Source organism: Ailuropoda melanoleuca, chromosome 6, assembly GCF_002007445.2.
Source record: "Ailuropoda melanoleuca isolate Jingjing chromosome 6, ASM200744v2, whole genome shotgun sequence".
NCBI lineage: Eukaryota > Metazoa > Chordata > Mammalia > Carnivora > Ursidae > Ailuropoda > Ailuropoda melanoleuca.
Window position 1 is genome coordinate 65,220,103 of NC_048223.1, and position 19,811 is coordinate 65,239,913.

At 41.0% G+C, this 19,811-nt stretch overlaps 1 protein-coding gene across 21 annotated transcripts in view; it reads right to left on the reverse strand.

The window, feature by feature from the left end:
* Positions 1 to 19,811, reverse strand: part of ANK3 (ankyrin 3) — a 657,955-nt gene that overhangs the window by 27,811 nt on the left and 610,333 nt on the right. For 17 of the 21 annotated variants that reach the window (XM_034662548.1, XM_034662550.1, XM_034662547.1 and 14 more), the window contains 5 exons: positions 8,541 to 16,328; positions 7,845 to 7,919; positions 4,684 to 4,815; positions 3,633 to 3,776; positions 231 to 321 (listed from right to left, as the gene is read on the reverse strand). In XM_034662548.1, the coding sequence (XP_034518439.1) occupies positions 231 to 321; positions 3,633 to 3,776; positions 4,684 to 4,815; positions 7,845 to 7,919; positions 8,541 to 16,328 (8,230 nt within the window). Of the gene's footprint in view, positions 1 to 230; positions 322 to 600; positions 910 to 3,632; positions 3,777 to 4,683; positions 4,816 to 7,844; positions 7,920 to 8,540; positions 16,329 to 19,811 lie in introns of all 21 variants that reach the window. The other 4 variants (XM_034662562.1, XM_019795091.2, XM_019795092.2 and 1 more) reach the window with 2 other exon arrangements.

A 19,811-nucleotide genomic window follows, 5' to 3' on the forward strand; every position in this document is an offset into this window, starting at 1 on the left:
CTTGAACTCACGACCGTGATTTCAAGAACTGAGCTGAGATCAAGAGTCAGATGTCACATCACTTTCCCTCTCCGGATTAGCAGAATGAACCAACCTTTAAGGCAGGTATTATCCCCAAACTGGAATGGTGATTTAGGAAAAGAGTAATTGCTAAAAAGCAAGTATTTAAAACAAATGATTAACACGTAACCTGTGATTCGCTTTTCTTTTTCTCTGAAACGGAGCCATACCTGTCATCCAGCCGTTCTAGTAACCCACCAGTTATTCTTCGAGCCTGAGCAGGGGCCTCTAGGTTTCCACTTGATGTCTCGTTCTGCCAACCTGAAATTGAAGACATTTCCAGTTCTGCTTGCTGAACACGTTTAAGAATAGCCTGTACTTTTTCTTCTGTCATCTCCTCAGACTCTACTCTTTCTTCAAGTTGAATGTCCTCAAATAGAGATTTGAGTTTTTCTTCCGTCATCTCCTCATCAGGACCAGATTTTCCTTTCTCTTGCTGCTCAGAGCTCACTCCTACTTTACTAGGCTGTTTCAATGGCTCTGCTGGTTTAACATCTTTTGGGACCCCAGCCATACTTCCGAGGTATTGAGGATACTCACTCAGACATGCATTCTCCAACTGGCTCTCATCTACATCCACTGCGTCAGGCATTTCTGTTAAAGGCATTGAGTCTTCGAGTTTGCTGTCTTCTAAGGAAGTGTCTTCTGCAGTTACAACTGGAGGTCCATCTGCTGAATGCTCTACGTTCCCCTGGGAAGGCACTAGCCCATCACTCAGTCTACTGGGGGTTCTAAGGGGAGACTCTATGCTAGAGATATCACTAAAATAATCATCTTGCTGGAAAGGGGTGGGTGGTGTGTAGTGCAACCCTGTGGGAGTTTCCAGTTCCACTTGAAGGGAAGGATAACCTATGGAAGACAGTACATTCGGACTGACTGGAATGAATTAGAGTACAGCAAACAAAACACATGGAATGAATTAAATTATATCAGATATGAAAATGTATGATGAGTTACAGAATAATGTTCATCAATTTATTGGTTTAGTTCAATTAAATGTAATACAATGAAATACTAGTGCAAACTATAATAAAACAGAATATTAATTAAGATATAAATGATTTCTATCAATTTTGATAATTTTAATACAGTAACTTAAATATACAGACTATTTCAATCAATACAAAGTTAGCTGCCGTTATATAAGATACACTTATTCCATGGCCAAATTTATTATCTTTCTACTTTTAGCATGCAAAATCCATATTGTGGTAGACTGCATACAGCAAGCCACAAGAAACCAATTTTTATAAGTCACTTATAACTTATTTTAAGAGCTTTACATATGAGCAATGCTACCCAACTCTAATTCTTACTTTTTTTCACATGAAATTTACCGTGAAGAAAAATAAATTTAGTCTTTGGAAGGAAATTATTATTAGATTTTAGAGCAGTAGCACTGGGGGAAAAAAATCTAAAATGCTAGGAAAAGGATTTGAAAAGCAGACAAAGTAGAAAAGACTCCAAGGAAAGTTTTCAGGTGTCATAATGTGACAGAGATGAAAGGGTTGTGGTGTATATGGAGGTCTTAGTGAACTTGGTGAGAGGGGTCCACTCAGAACCACAAATCAAATAAAGAGAAAAAATGATACACAACAGAGACAGGAAGAAAGCCATTTGCAAAGAGCTCTCATATTCATGACAATACTGTGAAACACAGAGGTTTATTTACCAGCCTACTGAGAGAGGAAGTAGGGAACAATTCCCTTGTTTTAACCTTCATTGTGGGGACAAAGGGAATATTTTTCTCCTTCAGCAGAGAGAGAAGTCAACAATGGTCTGGTCATGGTGAGGAAAGGAGGTTTCATAAAAGTTCAATGAAGAGGAGAGACAGGAAAAAAAGGCAGCCAAGCACATTTTCTGAACTAATGGTCTACAAAACCAGAGCCTAATTTTCCCATCAGTCCATGACAAATACCAACTTAGCTTTTGTTGTAAATTCAAACTGCTATAGGTAAGTATAGTCACCTATAAACCAGAATCTTGTTGAAAAGCTGGCTGAGATTAGCTGAGGTTTATAATCTGTGTAAGTGAAATTTACTTCATACATGCATTCCTAAATTTCCCTATGAATTTTTAAAATAAGAAATATAAAATATTAAGATGTAGCCACCAAAAACTTTTGTGAATTTATTTAATGATATTCTGATTTTAAAATGTTACAAATAAATAAAGCTTTTAATTCTATTGATTATTTCCATTATTTTCTGGTTACCTTGCTTGTTAGTTCTTTTCTTTTTCTTTCTTTCTTTCTTTTTTTGCTTATTAGATATTTTCTTAAAATTTTTTTCCCCAAAAAAGAATATTAAAGGATTCCATAAACTATAACTTGGCAATAGTTCAGAATTTGATATAATGATGGTCTATCTTCAGTGTAAAAAGAGACTGGCTACTATTATATGGTCTCACATATAAGATGAGGCCTTGAAGAGAGCTTTTTTCCAAGGTTCTGTGGTATTTGTAAGCTTGATAAGAAACCACTTTTGACATTATTGCCCATTGTGTTAATGTTATGTGGATAATAAGGTATGCTTTAAATTTTCTGTTGACTTTAGCAAGCAGAAACTTTTTAAGAATTTGACAACTTTGCTCACATAATATATGTAGAACTAGAAGTTGTTGATTCTTGTTAGTCTAACTTTGCCAGTTTAAAAACGGGGAAAAAACACCATATTTTTCAAAACTGGGGATAGTAGAAAAACATCCCTAGCTCTTCTTTCTACCTCCACACCATCATCATTTTTTACTCAAAATTCATTATTGGAATAAATTTCCATTTGTAAGGGAAGACAAGCACCTTGAAAAACACAGTAAGATATTTGTTATACTTTACTTGATACTTTGATTTAAAAAGCCCCAATTTACATAATGAAGGAAGATGACAATATTATTCCATAAATCAAGCTAATGTAAAAAAGGGATTAACTATGTTATTGGTGACATCTGTGACATCTGAATTAGGAATGACACTGATTTTTATATATGATAGACCAGGTAGGGTTTTTCCAAACAATAAATGGAAGCATATACAGTGAAAATAATGCTAAATAAGTAAAACACGTTTTTGAGAGATGCATTAGACTTTCTCAGTATATGCTTAAATAAGTGGATCCCAAACAGGAATTCACCATGTTACTTAACAATGTCTACGCTATATGCTTAAACTTGACCCAGTACCTCGATTGTTTGATAAAAGATAGCTTATCAATTTGGTCTTATCAATATGTGAATAAAAGAGTTCACTAGTTTTTTAGGTTAATGGGAAAATGACAAAAACCATGCATTCTCTAGATATTAAATTTTCTTCCACCTGGTCATGTAAAATATTTGAAATACCAACTCTTTCAGTTAACTTATGCTTTTAGATCTCATTTGTATTTTATATAACAGACATTTATCAAGTTTGTTCTATCAGAGTGTTTATTTGCAGACTGTAGCAGAGAATATGCTGTGAAAATGAGAAATTAAGTCAAGCAAATCACAATTTAGTTGGTTTTAAGTGACTGCCTTGTCCTACACACTTTCAAATTTTATCAAATGATTAAATAAATATGAACACTAAATTCAATTACCATCAACAGGGTCATGGAAAACATTGTTCTCATCTGCAAAACTTCTGGTGCCTGAAATATTTCCATAATCAAATATTGGTCCTTCTAGGAGAGTCACTATATCTATTCGATTAATTTTTGTCAAGACCGACGTTAAGGCATCAGCTGAAAAAGGAGAAAAAAGGGTTGAAAACCCGATTAAATTATTTTCTTCCAGTCATCACAATATCCACACAAAAGCACGGCATTCTCCACCCTCCTAGCGGTTTAGCTCCTCCTCCCTGCAGCTCTGCCGTTTCACCATGCAGAGGGGCTCAGAAAGCTAGCTGTTACAGGGAGGTCATGTCAGGGTCTTAAGAACCACTTTGTGAAGCTGTGTGTGATGACAGCAACATTCATTCCCCTGTAAGATGCTGAGCAGATGGGCCTCAAAATAGCTAGCCTCCTTTTAGTTACAAGGGGATCTATTAAAATTTTAAACATGTTCCTCTCCTTTTAGACTGTCAACACAGATCACCCTCATTTTGATGCTTAGCATTCTAATGACTTACTAAGGTCAGACTGACATAGGCAAACCCACAATAACTTATTCCACACTGTCGTGGGGTGGCACTTGTCATAGTAGAGCACCGCTCCCCTCCCCCGACCCCAACACCACCAAACCAAAGCAAACCTAAAAATATTGGAGAATTCTCTGCAGCATAGATGAAGCTGATTAAAATGATTTGATCCTATCCTCCTTCCTTTCTCTCCCTGTGCATCTAGCCTGGCCACAGCAGTAACTTCAGGGTGCTTTTGACTACCACCCCATGATTTAACAGCTAGAATTCAATTTTCATTTTTGTTGGTCACGGAGAGAACAAAAGACAAAATGCAAAAAAATTCACTACTACTTGCTTTCTTAAGAAGCTTCCTAAAGACAGGTGTTTAGAATATTAGCGTTAAATTAAACGAAGTAACTTCAAAAGACTTGCTATTCCTTTATGATTACTCTGGTCTATTAATAGTAGGCTTATCTAAAATACTGAATATACGCAGTTTTGAAAGTTAAAGTAATATAATATCAGCATACTTGTGGCATTTTTTCCGTCTCTGGTAACCCATTTTTTTAATAACATGAAGCTTTGAGAAATTAAAGAATTTGGATTTTCCACACGTATTTGATTGATTTCGTCCACTGAAAAATTCAGTTCCCTTGCCAGTTCTGTAGAAAAGAAAAAGAGTTACTAAGATTTCACATTCTACTTTTATCACGTTTCATAAATGTAATGTTCAACTGCCACAGACACACAAAAAGGAATTTTATAGTAAAACCCAGTCCAGCCTTGAGCATTAATCTTTATATGCTTGTTTTTCAGGGAAGCAGTGATCACACCCAGGCTGTGACTTAACTCTCCTGAGATAACTGCTTAGTTACAATTGGATCCCCTCTTGAGAGATTCTTTTATAAGGATTCTGATTTGTCCAAAGAGGATGTTGCTGCATTCTTTGAATTCAGTCAAATTATTCTTTGCAATTTGCTCGAGCTTTATATGAGATGGGCAGGGATACACACCCATGAATCAGGCACAGGAGACGCTGGTAGTGGGCCTTCAGGAATTCCACTTGGGAGGTTCAATGATGACCACTGACCAGATCGCTGTCTACGCTATACTGCCACTTGTATAACAAATAAAAGGGAAATAGTTTTGTGTCCACCTAAATGTCTATACCCGTATGCTTGGCCTTGTTACTCAGAGAGTGTCTCTGGGAAGATGCATGTGAGCGTGAGTGGCTGCCTTGGCAGAGGGGAACAGGAGTCAAAGATGAGAAGGAGCCTGACTTTTCACTGTGTACTTCCTACACAGTTAAAAAAAATTCCTCAGGTATGTATTACTTTAAGTGATTCTAGAAATAAATGGGAAAAAAAATCCTCCTATGGAAAAGGAATTGGTCAAGATTCTACCCTGCTTAAATATTTCTAGCATTTGGCAAAATGCATTCAGGGGCTCATAAGCCTCCAGATCAAGCGACTTCACTTCTAGGAACTCTCGGGGATGATACATTGGGTTGGACGCGAGGATTTACACACGTGAATGTTTATCTCAGGTTTGTACTATTAACAAAAGGAAAACGATCCAAGTGTGGAACAAAAGGAGAGTTAACTGAGTTAATGCAGTGGCTTGTGAACTGTTCTGATCGCGGCCTACAGTTAGATACACATTGTATAGCGCGATGTTTATATAAATGAAACCAGATCTTCAAGAAGCAAAACTTAGCCGTAATACACGTAACGCACAGACATTTCCTCCCATTCTATTCTATTAAAAACAAAACCAAAGTATGTATTGATTTCATGACTCATGAGTGCGTGTGACCCGAAGTTAGAAAGCACCATTATAAAGTATGTATACTGGATGTCATTTATCCATGAAAACCAAGATCAAAGAATATGCAGTTTTGTGGAAACTAGGTAATAACAAACAAAAAAGCAAAAAATTACACGGTATATGTAACATTTTAAAGCTTTTTATACAAAAATCAAAGTACATTAAGACATTAACAGTGGTTCTGAGGGACAAAATTAAATTTTGCTCTTCTAAATAATCATTTTAATGATAATCTTCACTCAACAGATAGTCCTTCAAATCACAGAAGTTAAATTTCTTTTAAGTTCTTCATCCTCTCGTGCTTTAAGAGACAATACTCCTTACTGTCCAACAAGCCCTTAGGACCCAACTGTATCCTTTGTCGAGTGATCCAGTGAAAAGCAGAGACACACTGTCGCAAAGAATTTTACAATTTAATAGCTTTATGTCACATCTTCTCCAAAAATTTGCTCTAACAGACTTAAGGACTGGATTTGCCTACGGTAAATCATCTAATAGCATGGGTACATAATACTGCAAAACCGACATTTGCTCCGGTATGTATTCAGATCACAATGTCTGATGTTAAAATGCAATTGTTATTAATTTTATGTTAGCAAATATTTATACATAACGAATTGCTATTAACTCTCGACAAGCTGCTGAGGATTACTCAGACCACCTGTGTTCTCAGAGTACCACTAGGCTCCTGGTCGTGAGCAGTGTGCCTGAGAGCAGAGGCGGGGTGGAAGGAGACGGGAAGGTTTAATAAGTTGGGGGTGAGGGCAAGACGTAGGCCATTTAAAGGAAGAAAATGTAGCTGACCTTATTTACCATTATCTGGTTTCATAGTCTCCCTTTCAACAGCAGAGATAATCGTTTCCCTGAGCACAGAATATCGCAGAGGGTATACAAGGTGACTTAGATATGACAATGGTTAACATTTATATTTTAAGCTATTGTGTTTTCTTGGCTATGCATTAAAGACACTCAACCTCTAAAACTTAAAATTTCTCTGATTCATGTGAGGTAGGATTTTGGAGGCCCAGTTAACATCAAATCTACAAAGCAGAACTGTCCAACTGACACAGAATCTTATCTTCATCTGTAATGAAGTGAAATCAAGCTAAATATCCCTTTTCTACACACAGATCATAAACAGTTTCTTCATCTCACCAAACTCAATGACTTTAGTAAACTGAATGGGTTTCTATACGTGTATCCTACCTAAAAAACTGTAATTCAAATTGTCAACTTCCTCTCATTCCCTTGTTAATGTAGTTATTGAAAATGATCCCTGTTTTCCTTTAGCAAAGTGATGTCAGATTTCCTTTTAAATAAATCTTTGGGCATAAAAGTGAGTCCACCTTAAGAAAAGACTCAGGTAAACAAACATACAGATAATCTGTGTATATCATAAAAACCGTGAGGAAGACTCACGAATGATGAACACTTGGGAAACATAGGCATGTGTTAATTGAACGGTTGCCTAACTGCTCGAAGGGAACACAGCATGTTTACAATTTTGGATTATTTAAAAGTCCTAGGCCTTAATTGTGTTTTCCTTGACCCCAGAAAATAAATTTACTACTAGGTAAAATGTTCTCTTCTATCACCAGAAAAGGCAGTGTGAAGAAAGTGCCCCCATTTAAGGTAAAGTAAGATTTAAGTTTCTATTCTTCAGTGTGTATGCATTGAAAAAGCTTTGAAAAACAGTATGTGAGTTATTATCGATAATTTTCTCTGGGTAGATAGAACTGTGGATGATAAAAATGTTTTGTTTCCTACTTGTTGCTTGTTTCCGTTTTGTATAACGAACCTCTTGTGAGTAAGACAAAGAAATTAAGAAACTGTATTCGTTTCACGCAGGAGTGTACACACTTACCTGTCCAACTAAGTCCCAGGTGATCGGCTACTATTGCCATCCTGATATCTGTCCGTTCACATGGACTCTGTGGACCTACGATTTACAATTTATTAATTAAAATAATCATCAAGAAAGACACGATACTGGAAAATTGCTTTTTAGCAGTACTCAGATTTTACAGAGAGACTAATGCTAACACTGTACACTTAAATGTGTCCTAGTCACCTACATGAACACTTGTCTTTTCACATGGCTCACGTGATTGTCACCTGCCCCGGCCAGATGTGCGACTACATGGAAGCTCAATGTGATGGGATCACACATGCTGACGAGCTAGCTACTGGACAACGGTTACAGAATTGTTGTGTCGGTGGAAACACCATGATGGGATCTCAACGTCTGTGCTTTTACTCTAACAGAATCATTAGTACATTAAAAAGAAAAAAAAAGTGGCTCATCTGGAATGACACCAATGTCTTCAGCATGCTTCCCTAGCTGCTTGTGGTGTCGTTGGGTTAAAAGGGAGAGAAGAGTGTAGAGACAGCACACACAGATGACAATGACAGAATGAGAAACTACGGTTAAGTCACTGCACAGGCAATCACGACAGTTCATGCACTAGGCTCTACGAGTCGGAAAGTGTTTACGAACTACACTCGTTCTCCAGGATGTGAGCAAAGAGTGCTCGAGAGACCTGACTGCCTTCATCCTCACCAGTCCTCCTACTGCTCCTTTTCTCACTGCCGGCCTTTTCACTCTTTGATTTTAAAGGCGCTGCCTCTGTTTTCTTATCTCTAGCAGACTTCGTTGTAACTGAAGGCTGGCCACCCCGGGAAGTCTCGGACAACGACGTGTTTCTTGAGGTACTGTCTTCCTCATCGGACAACTCGGACTGCATCTTTTTGTCTTCTTCCGAGAGGCGCTCCACAAGCTTTAAGGTCTCACCACTAATTCCCTTAAAATATTCAATGGAATGTTTACATACTTCCTTAAGCTGACTCTTCCTAACTTTCACTGTGGCGGTGGTGGTGGTGGTGGTGGTGCTGGTGACACAGGTGGATCTTACCTTTACTGGCAACTTGGATGGAAGCTGTTTGGCCTTGCCTTTCTCTGGCTGCCCTTGCTTTTGTGTGACGCGTGCTTTCCTAACTGCGTTATCCCTGTGTGTGTCTTTTACTGGAATTCGGGACTTTACGTCTACACAGGAAGAAGCAGTAAGGGTTTTGGTTTTCTCAGATTGACTGACCTGCTTCGTTTTACTCACTTTCATGTTTGGCATATGACTTGGTGGGCAGATATCTTTTGGTGAAGTGGCCTTTATGGGAAGTTTGGATTTTCGCCTAATCCCTATCGATTCCTTGGTCTTTTGCTGCTCTCCAAGAGCTTTCTGCTTATCTCTTACACAGTGTCCTTGCAGTACCCCTGTCTTTTTTCCTGATGAGATTTTCACTGGATTAGCTTTCTCTGTGGTACAAGTGGGTGCAGAATGTTCTGTAAGAGCTACATTACTTGTAATGTTATCTGTCTGTATAGTGGAAGAATCCAAATTGTTGTTGTTATTAAAGTTATCTTTCTGGAAATCATGTTTTTCTTGGGGCCTAGTGCCCATGTGGCTATTGGCTGTATTTGAAATCATTGTTATAGTTTCATTCTCTAGTCCCTGACAACTGGTCATCACAGCTTCTATCTTATCTGTCACTTCTCCAGAGCCTTCTTTCTTCATGGTCATGGTGGATGCAGAAATTCCCATTTTTATTGGCGTGCGCAACTTGGGGTCAACTTTAGAGGCGCCAGTGGCTGCTGCCGATTTCTCCAGGGAGCCACTACTGGCTGCGCCTTCCTGACACTCTCCGCTGGTCGGGCTGCTGGGGTTAGGTTCGACTGGAGGTGCCTCTACATTTCTCTCTAGATTGGTTTCTACAGTGGTGTCCCCTGACTGTGGCTGTGGTGTGGCAGTGACCATACTTTTATCCCCTTCCCCCTGGTCCCCTGACTTCCCTTCAGAAGTATGCTCACCAATCTGGAAAAATTGGAGCCTCTCTTCAACAAAATCCCTCTTGCTCATGTCAATTGCACCACTGCGAGTCATCTCAAACATTTTCCCTTCATGAAATGGGAAGGGGTTAGGCTCACTAGTTGGGGTACTTTCGTCAGTTGGCGTTCTGGCTGGCGTTGTATCAGGGGTTGTTGCTGGAGAGCGGTCTTCCACAGCCAGACCAAATGGCTTAGTTTCATCTTCCCGTGATTTACTGTCAAAAACTTCATCATCCCCTCGGTTATTAGACCAAGGATCAAAATCTAGACCTTTGGTAGCTACTGTTTTGAAAGGAGTGGCAAATTCTTCATCTACTTTGTAACTGAAGTAAGTATCAGGAAACACTGATCTGTCAGGATGTCTGCCTTCTAGTGTGAAGAACTGGGCCCCCGATTTCTGATCAGTCTTATCAGGAGTCTTTTCAGATGAGGAACTTTTAGAAGGTGGCCTGTCTTCGTCTGGTCCCACCCTTCCTTCCTCCTCGATAACTTCAAGTTTACTTTGGCTAAAGGAGCGATCGGCCGGCTTCAGAATGCCCTCCGTGTTCCAGACATCTTTCTTAATTTCCATGGTTTGACCTGGGAGTTTAGAATCACTCTCTGTCAAGCCATCGTCTTCATCTTGCAGGTCATAGCCGTCCAGAGAGTCAATCTCTGTGGCATCTGTGTCGTGAGAAAACTCAGCCGTGGTGGCAATGGAACACTCCGTGATGGACTGGTCATTGTTCCCATTCTGGGCAGTTTCGTTCTGAGGTGAATCGAGGCCAAGGCCAAACTCATTATCTTTTCCAGATCCATTAGTTTCCAATTCTTTCTGGTTGGTAGGCTTGTCAGCAGGAGCTTTGGATTTTGTCATTTCCTTTTGTTCATCATCTACTTCCTTTAATTTGAAGGTGTATTTTTTAACGGGGACTGGCTGATAGATGGATTCGTCATCACTCGAATCACTGATGTCTGCCCCAGGGGGAACTGGCGAGGGCGGCTGCACTCGGATGACCGGTTCGGCCAGCTGGTACTTGTCATGCTCATCTTGCAGACTGACTTCAATCATGTCAACCTCCCTCTCCGGGAGATAATGATGTTTCTTCTCCAGCTCCATCTGGTCTGCATCCAGTGGTGGAGGAGGGGGAAATTCAATATAGGCAACTCTATTACTTTTGGGTCTTTGGTTAGAGTCTTTGCCGACATCGGTAGGCGTTTCAAGCTCAGCAGTTGCTTCCTCCACTGTAGTCTGCTTTACGGAGGCTGACTTGGCCTGCTCCTCCTCCTCCGATTCCTCAGAAACCTCGGGAATTGGGCTGGGTTTGCCTGGTATGTAAGCTATGAGCGAGTCTGGTGTCTTAGACGTAAATTCGTAACTCACCTCCTCTGAACTGGGTGTTTCTGGGGTTAGAGGGCTTTTCCCAGAGCTGTCTAGAAAGGAAACTTGCTCTAGGGTGTCATCTTCTGGACTACCTTGGGGAGAAGGAGGCTGCTTTTGCTGCCTAGTTGTATAAAAGGTCCCCCTGGTCTCTTGTACTGTCTTACATTCCTGACTTATGATCTTTTTTACACTTCCTTGTTGTATCTCCTTTTCATATTGCTTCCCCACCTGTACAAAACTGACATACACAGGTAAAGTTTTTATGTCTTTCCCTCCCTCTGTCTGGGCTAGTGGAGCAACTCTTTCCAATCCATCAAGGGGACTATGGTCGAACACATCACTAGAGGGAGATTCCTTTCCTGGGCTAAACTCTAAGGAATCAGGAGATTTGGTGGGAGAGGTTTCGGTTTCATCGAGAGGAGGGCATAAGCCTACATAACTCTGACGTTTGGACACTTTGCTGATTTCTGAATAGGTAACTTTTTCATCTTCTATAGAATTAAAGTGCTGTGTCTCGACTGTCTCTTTACTCATACTGGACTGGGATAACTTTTGTGATAGTTCATGTTGGGGGAATGTCGACTGCTCGCAAACGCCATCGGGGATATCAGAAGACAGCACTCTCCTTCCCTCCGCAGCTCTGACAGGGATGTGCGACACCGCTGAGCTCTCACTCCTCCTCGAAGGTTGGTCAAGAGGCCCACCCGGCCGCTCCCCTTCTTTCACAACATATTCCCTATATAAGACCTTTTTGGAGGGAGATTTTACAGTCATTTCCTTAATTTCTGAGAGAGAGCCATTTGTTAACAATTTGTGTTCTCTCTCAGTCACAGACATGAATTCATTCCTTTGATCAACAATCTTACTCTCAGGATAACCAATGTGATTCTCTCTTACATCGTGAACGAGTACATGCGAAAGTTTTTCTTTCTGTGACTTATTGTTAGTGGCTCCGGAACTTTCCCATGTTCTAAAGACCTTTTTGTCCCATGGTCCCTTAGTTGCTAAATCTGAGGTTACATGACATGCCAAGTCTTTAGCCTGTTGCTCAGAAAAATAGTCAGGCATTGCTTTACTTGACATTTCAGTCCTCTGTGCTTTCACATCCTCGGAGCCAGAATCATTTACAACAATCTCGTTGCTCTGGGCAGGCTCAGCTTTGGCCTTCGGTACCATCAAATCGTTTTGCACAGATACACTTTCGTCTGCAAGGTCTACGGCCTTCGGCTGCTTTTCTCTAGCAAACACCTGGTAGACGGGCAGCTTGCTCTCCTGGATTTTTTTAACTGGGATTCTCGACTGGCCCTCCAGCTTTCTGTCTTCTTGAGACACGTCCTTACTTTTTGCCTGTGCGCCTTGTTCAAATTTTAATCTAATGGAACTGAGTTTAGATTGTTTGAGCTGAAACCCAGACTGGGGCCCTTCTGGTGCCTTGCTCTGTGAAATGCTTTCTTTGGCTTCCTCCGTGGACTTGCTGTCCTCGGGCTGTGGGGACAGAACCATCTTCTCTGGGCTGCTGGGCTGACCGGCTGCTTTCTTCTCATCGGCTGTGGGGAAGCCTTGTCCGTCATGGCCATGCTGCTTTGCCTTAACCCACTCATCATTGGATGCCAACAGTTCTGTCAGCAGTACCTTCTCGGGGCTGCTACTGGTAGAGCTCTGAGAAGAGTATTCTTTGCCATTTCGAGGGCGTGGCTTTTTCTCTGGGGACTGCAGTTCATCATTTAGCTTTTCGGTTCTGTCACGAAAAAACTGTGACACTTCAGTCAGTTTTTCTTCAGCTTCCTTCACAGTCCTGTCCACCCTATCTTCATATATCAACTTCTCTCTACCTCTGTCTAATCTGTCCTCAGTAAAGCGCATCCACATGGCATGTTTTGGACTACTAACATCGCCAGAATAGTGCAACACTGTCACTTTATCAAAATGCTCATCTTTAGACACTTTACCTACACCATTTTCAGACACATCTTTATAGATTTTGGAGAGAATTTCTTTTTTGGGGGCAGTGACTACTTTTTCTCTGGACCGCTTATCAGACCCCTGTAACTCTGAGCTAGGGGGTCCTGCATGGTCTGTAACCGATTCCTCGGTATCAGAATGAGACACATCTAGCTTTTCTGACAGAAGCATTTTCTCAGCAAACCTGTAAGACTCCCCTCTTAGTTCTGACAACTCATCGTCATGGTATTCTATTGAGTGTTGACTCAAAAGCTTCAATGTTTTATAAGAGTCATCAGATATGAGTTGAGCAGAACTAGGGCGACTATCTTCTTCTTGGGACACAGGAGTGTTTACTCTGGAAGACTCCAGATAGGAAGGCAATGACTCTTCGGCAGTAAGTTCTTCTTCTTCTTGCTGACCCTGTTCCTCTGGACAAGGAAAAGCATCGTGTTTTTCTGGCAGAAAATCTTTTAGGTTAATATCTCCCCGGGATAAGTCTTTCTGATATACATACATTTCCTTCTCTGGATGCTTTTTGGTTTCTCTAATAATGACTTCAGTGGGCTCAGCTTGGTTACCTTTTTCGATGTGGACTTCTATTATACGCTCCAGTTTGGGTTTCATTTGGTTGTCCTTCTCTGTATGCTGGGCTGCGGTTTCAGCAGCAGACTTGTGAACGTCTGGAGGCACTGCCGACTTATGCTCGAACAGCCCTGCCAGTTCTTTAGAAGGGTCCCGCCCGGACTGAAAGGCCTTCATGATGTCATGGACTGACATGGTTTCCTCGATTCTTTCAGAGGCACCTTCGCTGCCTGGTGGGGAATGATAGACCATTCTGGTGGTTGTGGTTATGTGGGTCTCTTCTTTAACACGCATGCCTTTGCTCAAAACTCGGCTGTGGTCGTCTTCTTCACTGTTGGCTTTCATTTGAAACGCCTTAACTTTTTCCTTAATACTAGAGGTGGTGGGCTTTGGTTCCAGCTCCGTAAAAGTGGGTGATGGTTTGGGTGACACGGGCTCCTCCGGCTGGCCCGGGGGAGCATCGCCAGCCGAGGGCTCATAGCTCCTGATAACATGCACCACTTCAGTTCTCGTTTCTGTGATGACAGGAGGGATGGGGACTTCGTGAAAGAGTGGCTTAGGACCAGTGCTCTCAGCGCTCTGTGGGGCTGAGGGCGTTTTTTCACTTCTCGTTTCAAAGCCACTGTCAGACAACGGGCTTTTGTCTTGGTCATGTTGAGAAAAGTCATCCGGAGACTCTAAAATAGTATCCGTTCCGAAAAAGGAATCGGCCATTTTACACAACTCTTTCTCAGAGGTGGAAGGCCTCATGGAGGCTGGAGGCATTTTGAGTTTGTGTTCCTGCAAAGCGATCGCTGGCTTTAAAATCCTTTTCTGTCTCTCTTCACCATCCTTCTTTGCATCCTCAAACTTGTACTTTAAATTTGTCAACGAACTACTCCCAATATCGTTTGTTAAGTAATCAATAACTTTGGTCAAGTTATAATCCTTCTCAGAGGCGGCTTTTGCTCTCACTTGCACTCTCTCCGGCAGAGATGGAGAATGGCTCGCAGCCGCTTGTTGTCTCGCTTCTCTTATTTCTTCCGAACTAAACTCTATCCAGTCGTCTTCGGGAGAGAGTCCTTTGTCACTCTTCGGTGATTTGGGTGGTCCTTTGTTATCTACACACACGTCTTTCTTAAGGATTTCACTCACTTTCACTAAGTCTTCCTTTACTTTCTCAACGATTTTGAAAGGTTCTTCGTCGTCAATTCTCCCTTCTTTTGGGAGTTCGGGTTGGAATGGCTTCTCCTCAGGCACGTCTGTTTGTAGTATTGCAGTCATCCGCATTAGGTCCTCTTTCATTTCGGCCACGTCTTTTAAGATCTCCTGACTGGAAGATAAAGAAGATGGTGTAGACAGCTTAAGGGCAGAGGGTGCAAGGAACAAAGACGACTTAACTGGAGATGAAGTTCGACTGAAATGGGGCTGAGGACGTGTCTCCGTAGTCAATGTTTTAATGGGTGACAGCAAGGCTGCTGCTGATTTTGTAAGTGAACTAGAGTCTGGAAGTTTCTTTAATGCTGGTTCGGGCAAAACACTGACTACAGAGTATACTGGCACTGTTATTACTGATGAGGTTACAGATGAGGTAGTTGCAGATATTGACGACCCAAGGGATGTGTAGAGTGCACTTGCGGAAGGAGTTCTTAGAGACTGGAAAGCTGATGGCGTCGAAGAAACGTATGACCTGAGTGGGGAAAATGGCATTGCTGTCGTGGTAGAAAACACCTTCTCAACTGTGTCAGTGGCTGCATTAACCACAGAGCTCACAGAGTTTGTAGCTGTGGAAATTTTTTCCTGTAACGTGGCAGTGGCTTTGCATCCGTTAATTAACGTTGACGATGACGGGTATTTCAGAGGGGAGATAGACCCATTGACCAGTGCCACCTCTGCGTGTCCGGGCATCTGTTTCACAGGCGATGAGAGAGAAGAGGCCATCGTGACTTTAGCTGATGAAATGACATCAACTGCTGATTTAGCTGGAGACACCACTGACTTTAGAGGTGAAGATATTAGCGGTGCTGCTGATGTAATAATGGACTTAAATGGCAAACTTGAGGAATACATATTAATGTTTGACTTGGGGGAGGCAGGGGGTGTCATAGTAATGGACGACCTCTCTAAAAGAGACCCTGCTGTAGTCACTGGAGAGGTGCGGGAGGAAAACGTAGAATTGGATGCCAGCCCTTTTAAAGGCGAGGCCTCTGGGACTGTGGGAGCTCTACCCAGGGTACCAGAGGAAACTTGGATATTGTATGGAGATTGTGACACCACTGTTTTTATCGGTGAAGAAATTGTCCGAAAGGATCTAATTGGAGATGCCACATCACTAATGGATTTAACTGAAGATGTAGTTGACGCGCCTAATGTGGATTTGATTGGAGAAGGAGTCGAAACAGACCATATTGATTTTAACGGAGAAGCTGATGGCGTATTAGAGGAAGAGCTTGATAAGGAAGTGAAGCCTGACTTGGCTGGCCCAGGCACTGTAATCGGAGCTGTTGTCCAGGACTGGTATGGTCTTGTAGAAAAGAATGGCTTGTATGAGTAAGTGGTGGGGAGGGATCTTGTTGCTCCTGCACTCCGTTCAACTGTTTCTTAAATTTTAAAATGAAATCAAACACAAAAATCAACAAAAATGGTTGAGAAACAGAGAGACCAGAGAAAAAAATTGGTCAGTAAACTTTGAAATATTACAAAAGCAAGTACAATTGTTTGCATGATTTAGAATGGAAGAGGCAAAAGGAACAATTAAAGTAAAAGAGGAAAAAAATTCCACAGACATAACTAATCCAAAGTTAAAATAAACAAACAAACAAACAAAAAACAGAGCAATGTGAAATGAAAGACAGAAAAAGCACATCGCAACCAAAGAGGCCAACAATGAGAAACAGAAAACATGAGGAAAGAATTAATGATGAGAAAAATAACCACAATGGAAAACCGTTCCCTTACTTCCTATTGACTTTCTTATGTGCTGGTTTTGAAATAGCAGCAGCCATTCTGCTTTGCCTGTATTGGTACAAGTTCGTTTTGTGCAACCATATAACTTTCATTTTAGCAATTTCTAACGTTCCCTCTCCTTGAACCTTTCGGTGATAGAGATTGCACCTACTTAGAACCATATCGATGTGTGTCACTGTACATTAAATATCCAGAACTGTTTTTTAGAAAACTACTCAAGCCTATTTCATGCAGAATCCAAGGTAACTTTTATGTGACAGGCAACTGATGTGCAAACTGTGAAGCCACTAGATTTTAAATCTGTACCTTCCATGCACAATTCGGTTATGCTTCACACCAATAAAAAGCCAATAAGAGCAAGAAATTTTCTGAGTCAGAACTTTAAAAGGAAAAAAAAAAAAAAAAACAAAGAAAAGGAATGTTTGCATTTATTTTTCCCATGCAGCATATTCCTTTTGGTGAGGAAAAAGAAAATGAAATATGAAATGATTTAAAAATGCATATGTACATACACACAAAGGGGGAAAAAAGCAGGAAATATGGGTCATGGTTACCATAAGCAAGCAAAGCAACGGAAAACATTTTATCATGCGCAATATATCATGGCAAACAAGCCAATGAAGTAATATAGATTTATGCCGTATTATGCACAATATATAAACTTTAAAAATACTTCCACAAGAGCATTTAGAAAGAAGAGTACACTTTTTCCATGAGATGCAAAATCTTGGTACCTTTTGAGACTTTAGGAAAATATTTAATACTGCATATTAAAAACACATGTGCAACTAAATAAATCCACATCTGGAGTTATATTCATTATGGATAAAAGCACATGGTTTATTTTGGGTATTTTTTTTTCCACAGTTGATTATACTTTTAATTCTCAAAAGGTATCATGGGAAAATCTAAAAAGCAGTCGTATTTTTAACACCCCATATTTAAGTATCTGCAGTGGGATACAGTATGGAACTGTATACATTTTTATCATGGCAAAGGTACCAATTCTGGTGCCTTCCCAGAATGTTCATGGGACTCATAGATACCCCAAACACCGGAGCAGCCATGAGGCAGACCTACCACTAGGAAAGATGGATTTAATACCAGCATTCATCTGGCAATGGGACAAGAAACACACAAGTGAGGTAAGCACAATCGCCGGGGGAGAGCAAACACACACTTGGTCCTCTCCACTTCTACAACTCTAAACACACAAACCGAGCTGGTCACAGAGATTTGGAATGCCTGCCAAGGGCTAGTGGTCTACGTCAAAGTTGAGTACAGTTTCGCTCCCAGAAAGCACTGGTGCAGAATAATAGTGACACGCGAAGAGGAAATGAGAATCTGCTCCATCTTTTATGCTCCTCTTCATGCTGTGCCCGGGCCATTGCTATAATCCAGTCCTTGGATTAGCAGCTACTCCCACAAGGGTGAAGGTTTTCATTCCTAGTGTACATTTAAATTCAGACATTCAGAACATGTCCTCTTCTAAGCTTACACATTATTCTAAAGAAATGTGGAAGAACTGAGGAAAAACTCACCCGTTTGTTACCCCTCCTAGTCATAATTCTCAATATTATATTGCTTAACTCTTTTGGAAACACCACAGTGCAAATGGAAGGTTTGGGGATTCCTTCAATTCAGTGACTTGGGCTCAGTCCAATGTCTCAAGAGAATTTATTTTTATAACTACCAGAAACTGGCAAAGCATCTCTCCTTCCCCACTGAAGCCTGGCTCCATCAAGCAAAGAAGTCCTCTGAACCACATGCATGGTTTTATACTTCTCATGAAGCAGCCAATTTACTGATCGGTTACACAGTTTAGGCTTTAATGACACATACTCCGTGATGCTCTTTATAACAAAGAAAATCTCTGGGAGGTTTTGGATGTCAGGCATTGAACTATTTCAGCCTCTTTATTTTGGGGGGGTGTGGTTTGAAAGGACAGGGTACTGAGGGAAAAGCTGCATCACTTGGAGTTCTAACACCAATGAAGGGGCCACAGAATTTCCTTAGTTTCCTTATAGTCCCATCTTAGTCCTTTCCATTCCTGTTTATCATCATTAGGCTCCCTTTCATTAAACAGAGAAAAATACCCTCTTCTTTCTATCAAAAGTCAAGGAAGGTAAGCCACATATTATGCTACAACTGAAACTAACTAAAAAATAACAATACTTTCCCAAGTGGAAAAAAATTAGTTGACTTAGCACAGACCTCACCTTAAACTCATATATCCCCCCAAACACTTTAGAGACCAGAAGCATATGGGCACTCACCTGCCCAGAGGTGCCTTGGACCTAAAGGAGCTGGTCATGGAAACTTCAGATTTTAAGGATATTGCCCAGGAGTATCAACCAGCTACCCCCGAGAGTCTTAGCTCTGGGGCAAAACAGTATTCCAAAGAAAACTTCTACTCAGGAGATTTAGTCATATTGAAAAACCATCTAGTTATACACATATACCGTCCCTGCTTTGTGATAATAGGAGTTAAACTTAGCCCTACGGTTTTGGAAGGATTTAGGCATTTATGCTAGAGGCAAAAACTGAGATCTGGAAGAACATTCATGAGTGTGGAAGCATTTCTTTTCTTTTATGCTCTCTATTTTGTGTCTGAATATAAAAGCTTCCCTCATAGTCAAGGAACTAGACTCCAGAAGATTAAGCTAAGACCATCTAAGCTAAGTGGTGGAATCTTCCTGCTGCACATTTAATATGCTATCTTGGCCCACAGAAACAAGAATTCAGGAAAGGTGGGGAAAACCAAAGTTGTGGCTCTTACTGTTAAATTTCCAATCTCCCCTGAACTCAAGTTAACTGTGAGTAATGGAAAAGAGCTAGAAATTGTTTGCTAACTGAACAATAATTTTTGTAAAAATCCTCTTTTGATGAATCCAACACAGTGCTGCTCTCAGCATTCTTAGCTCCTGTTGGTGGAGGGCTTCTCTGGAGGGCTGAGGGAATGGGAAAGGATGAGGTGGGGAGCAAGACAGATGAATGAATATGACTAAACCTGCAAGCCAGTTAGCAATGAACAAAACAATCACCAAGAGAAGAAAAGGGCTTAGGCAGTCTAGTGAAGACTAGCCTTGGAACTGGTGTTTAACAAAGGCCGGGGC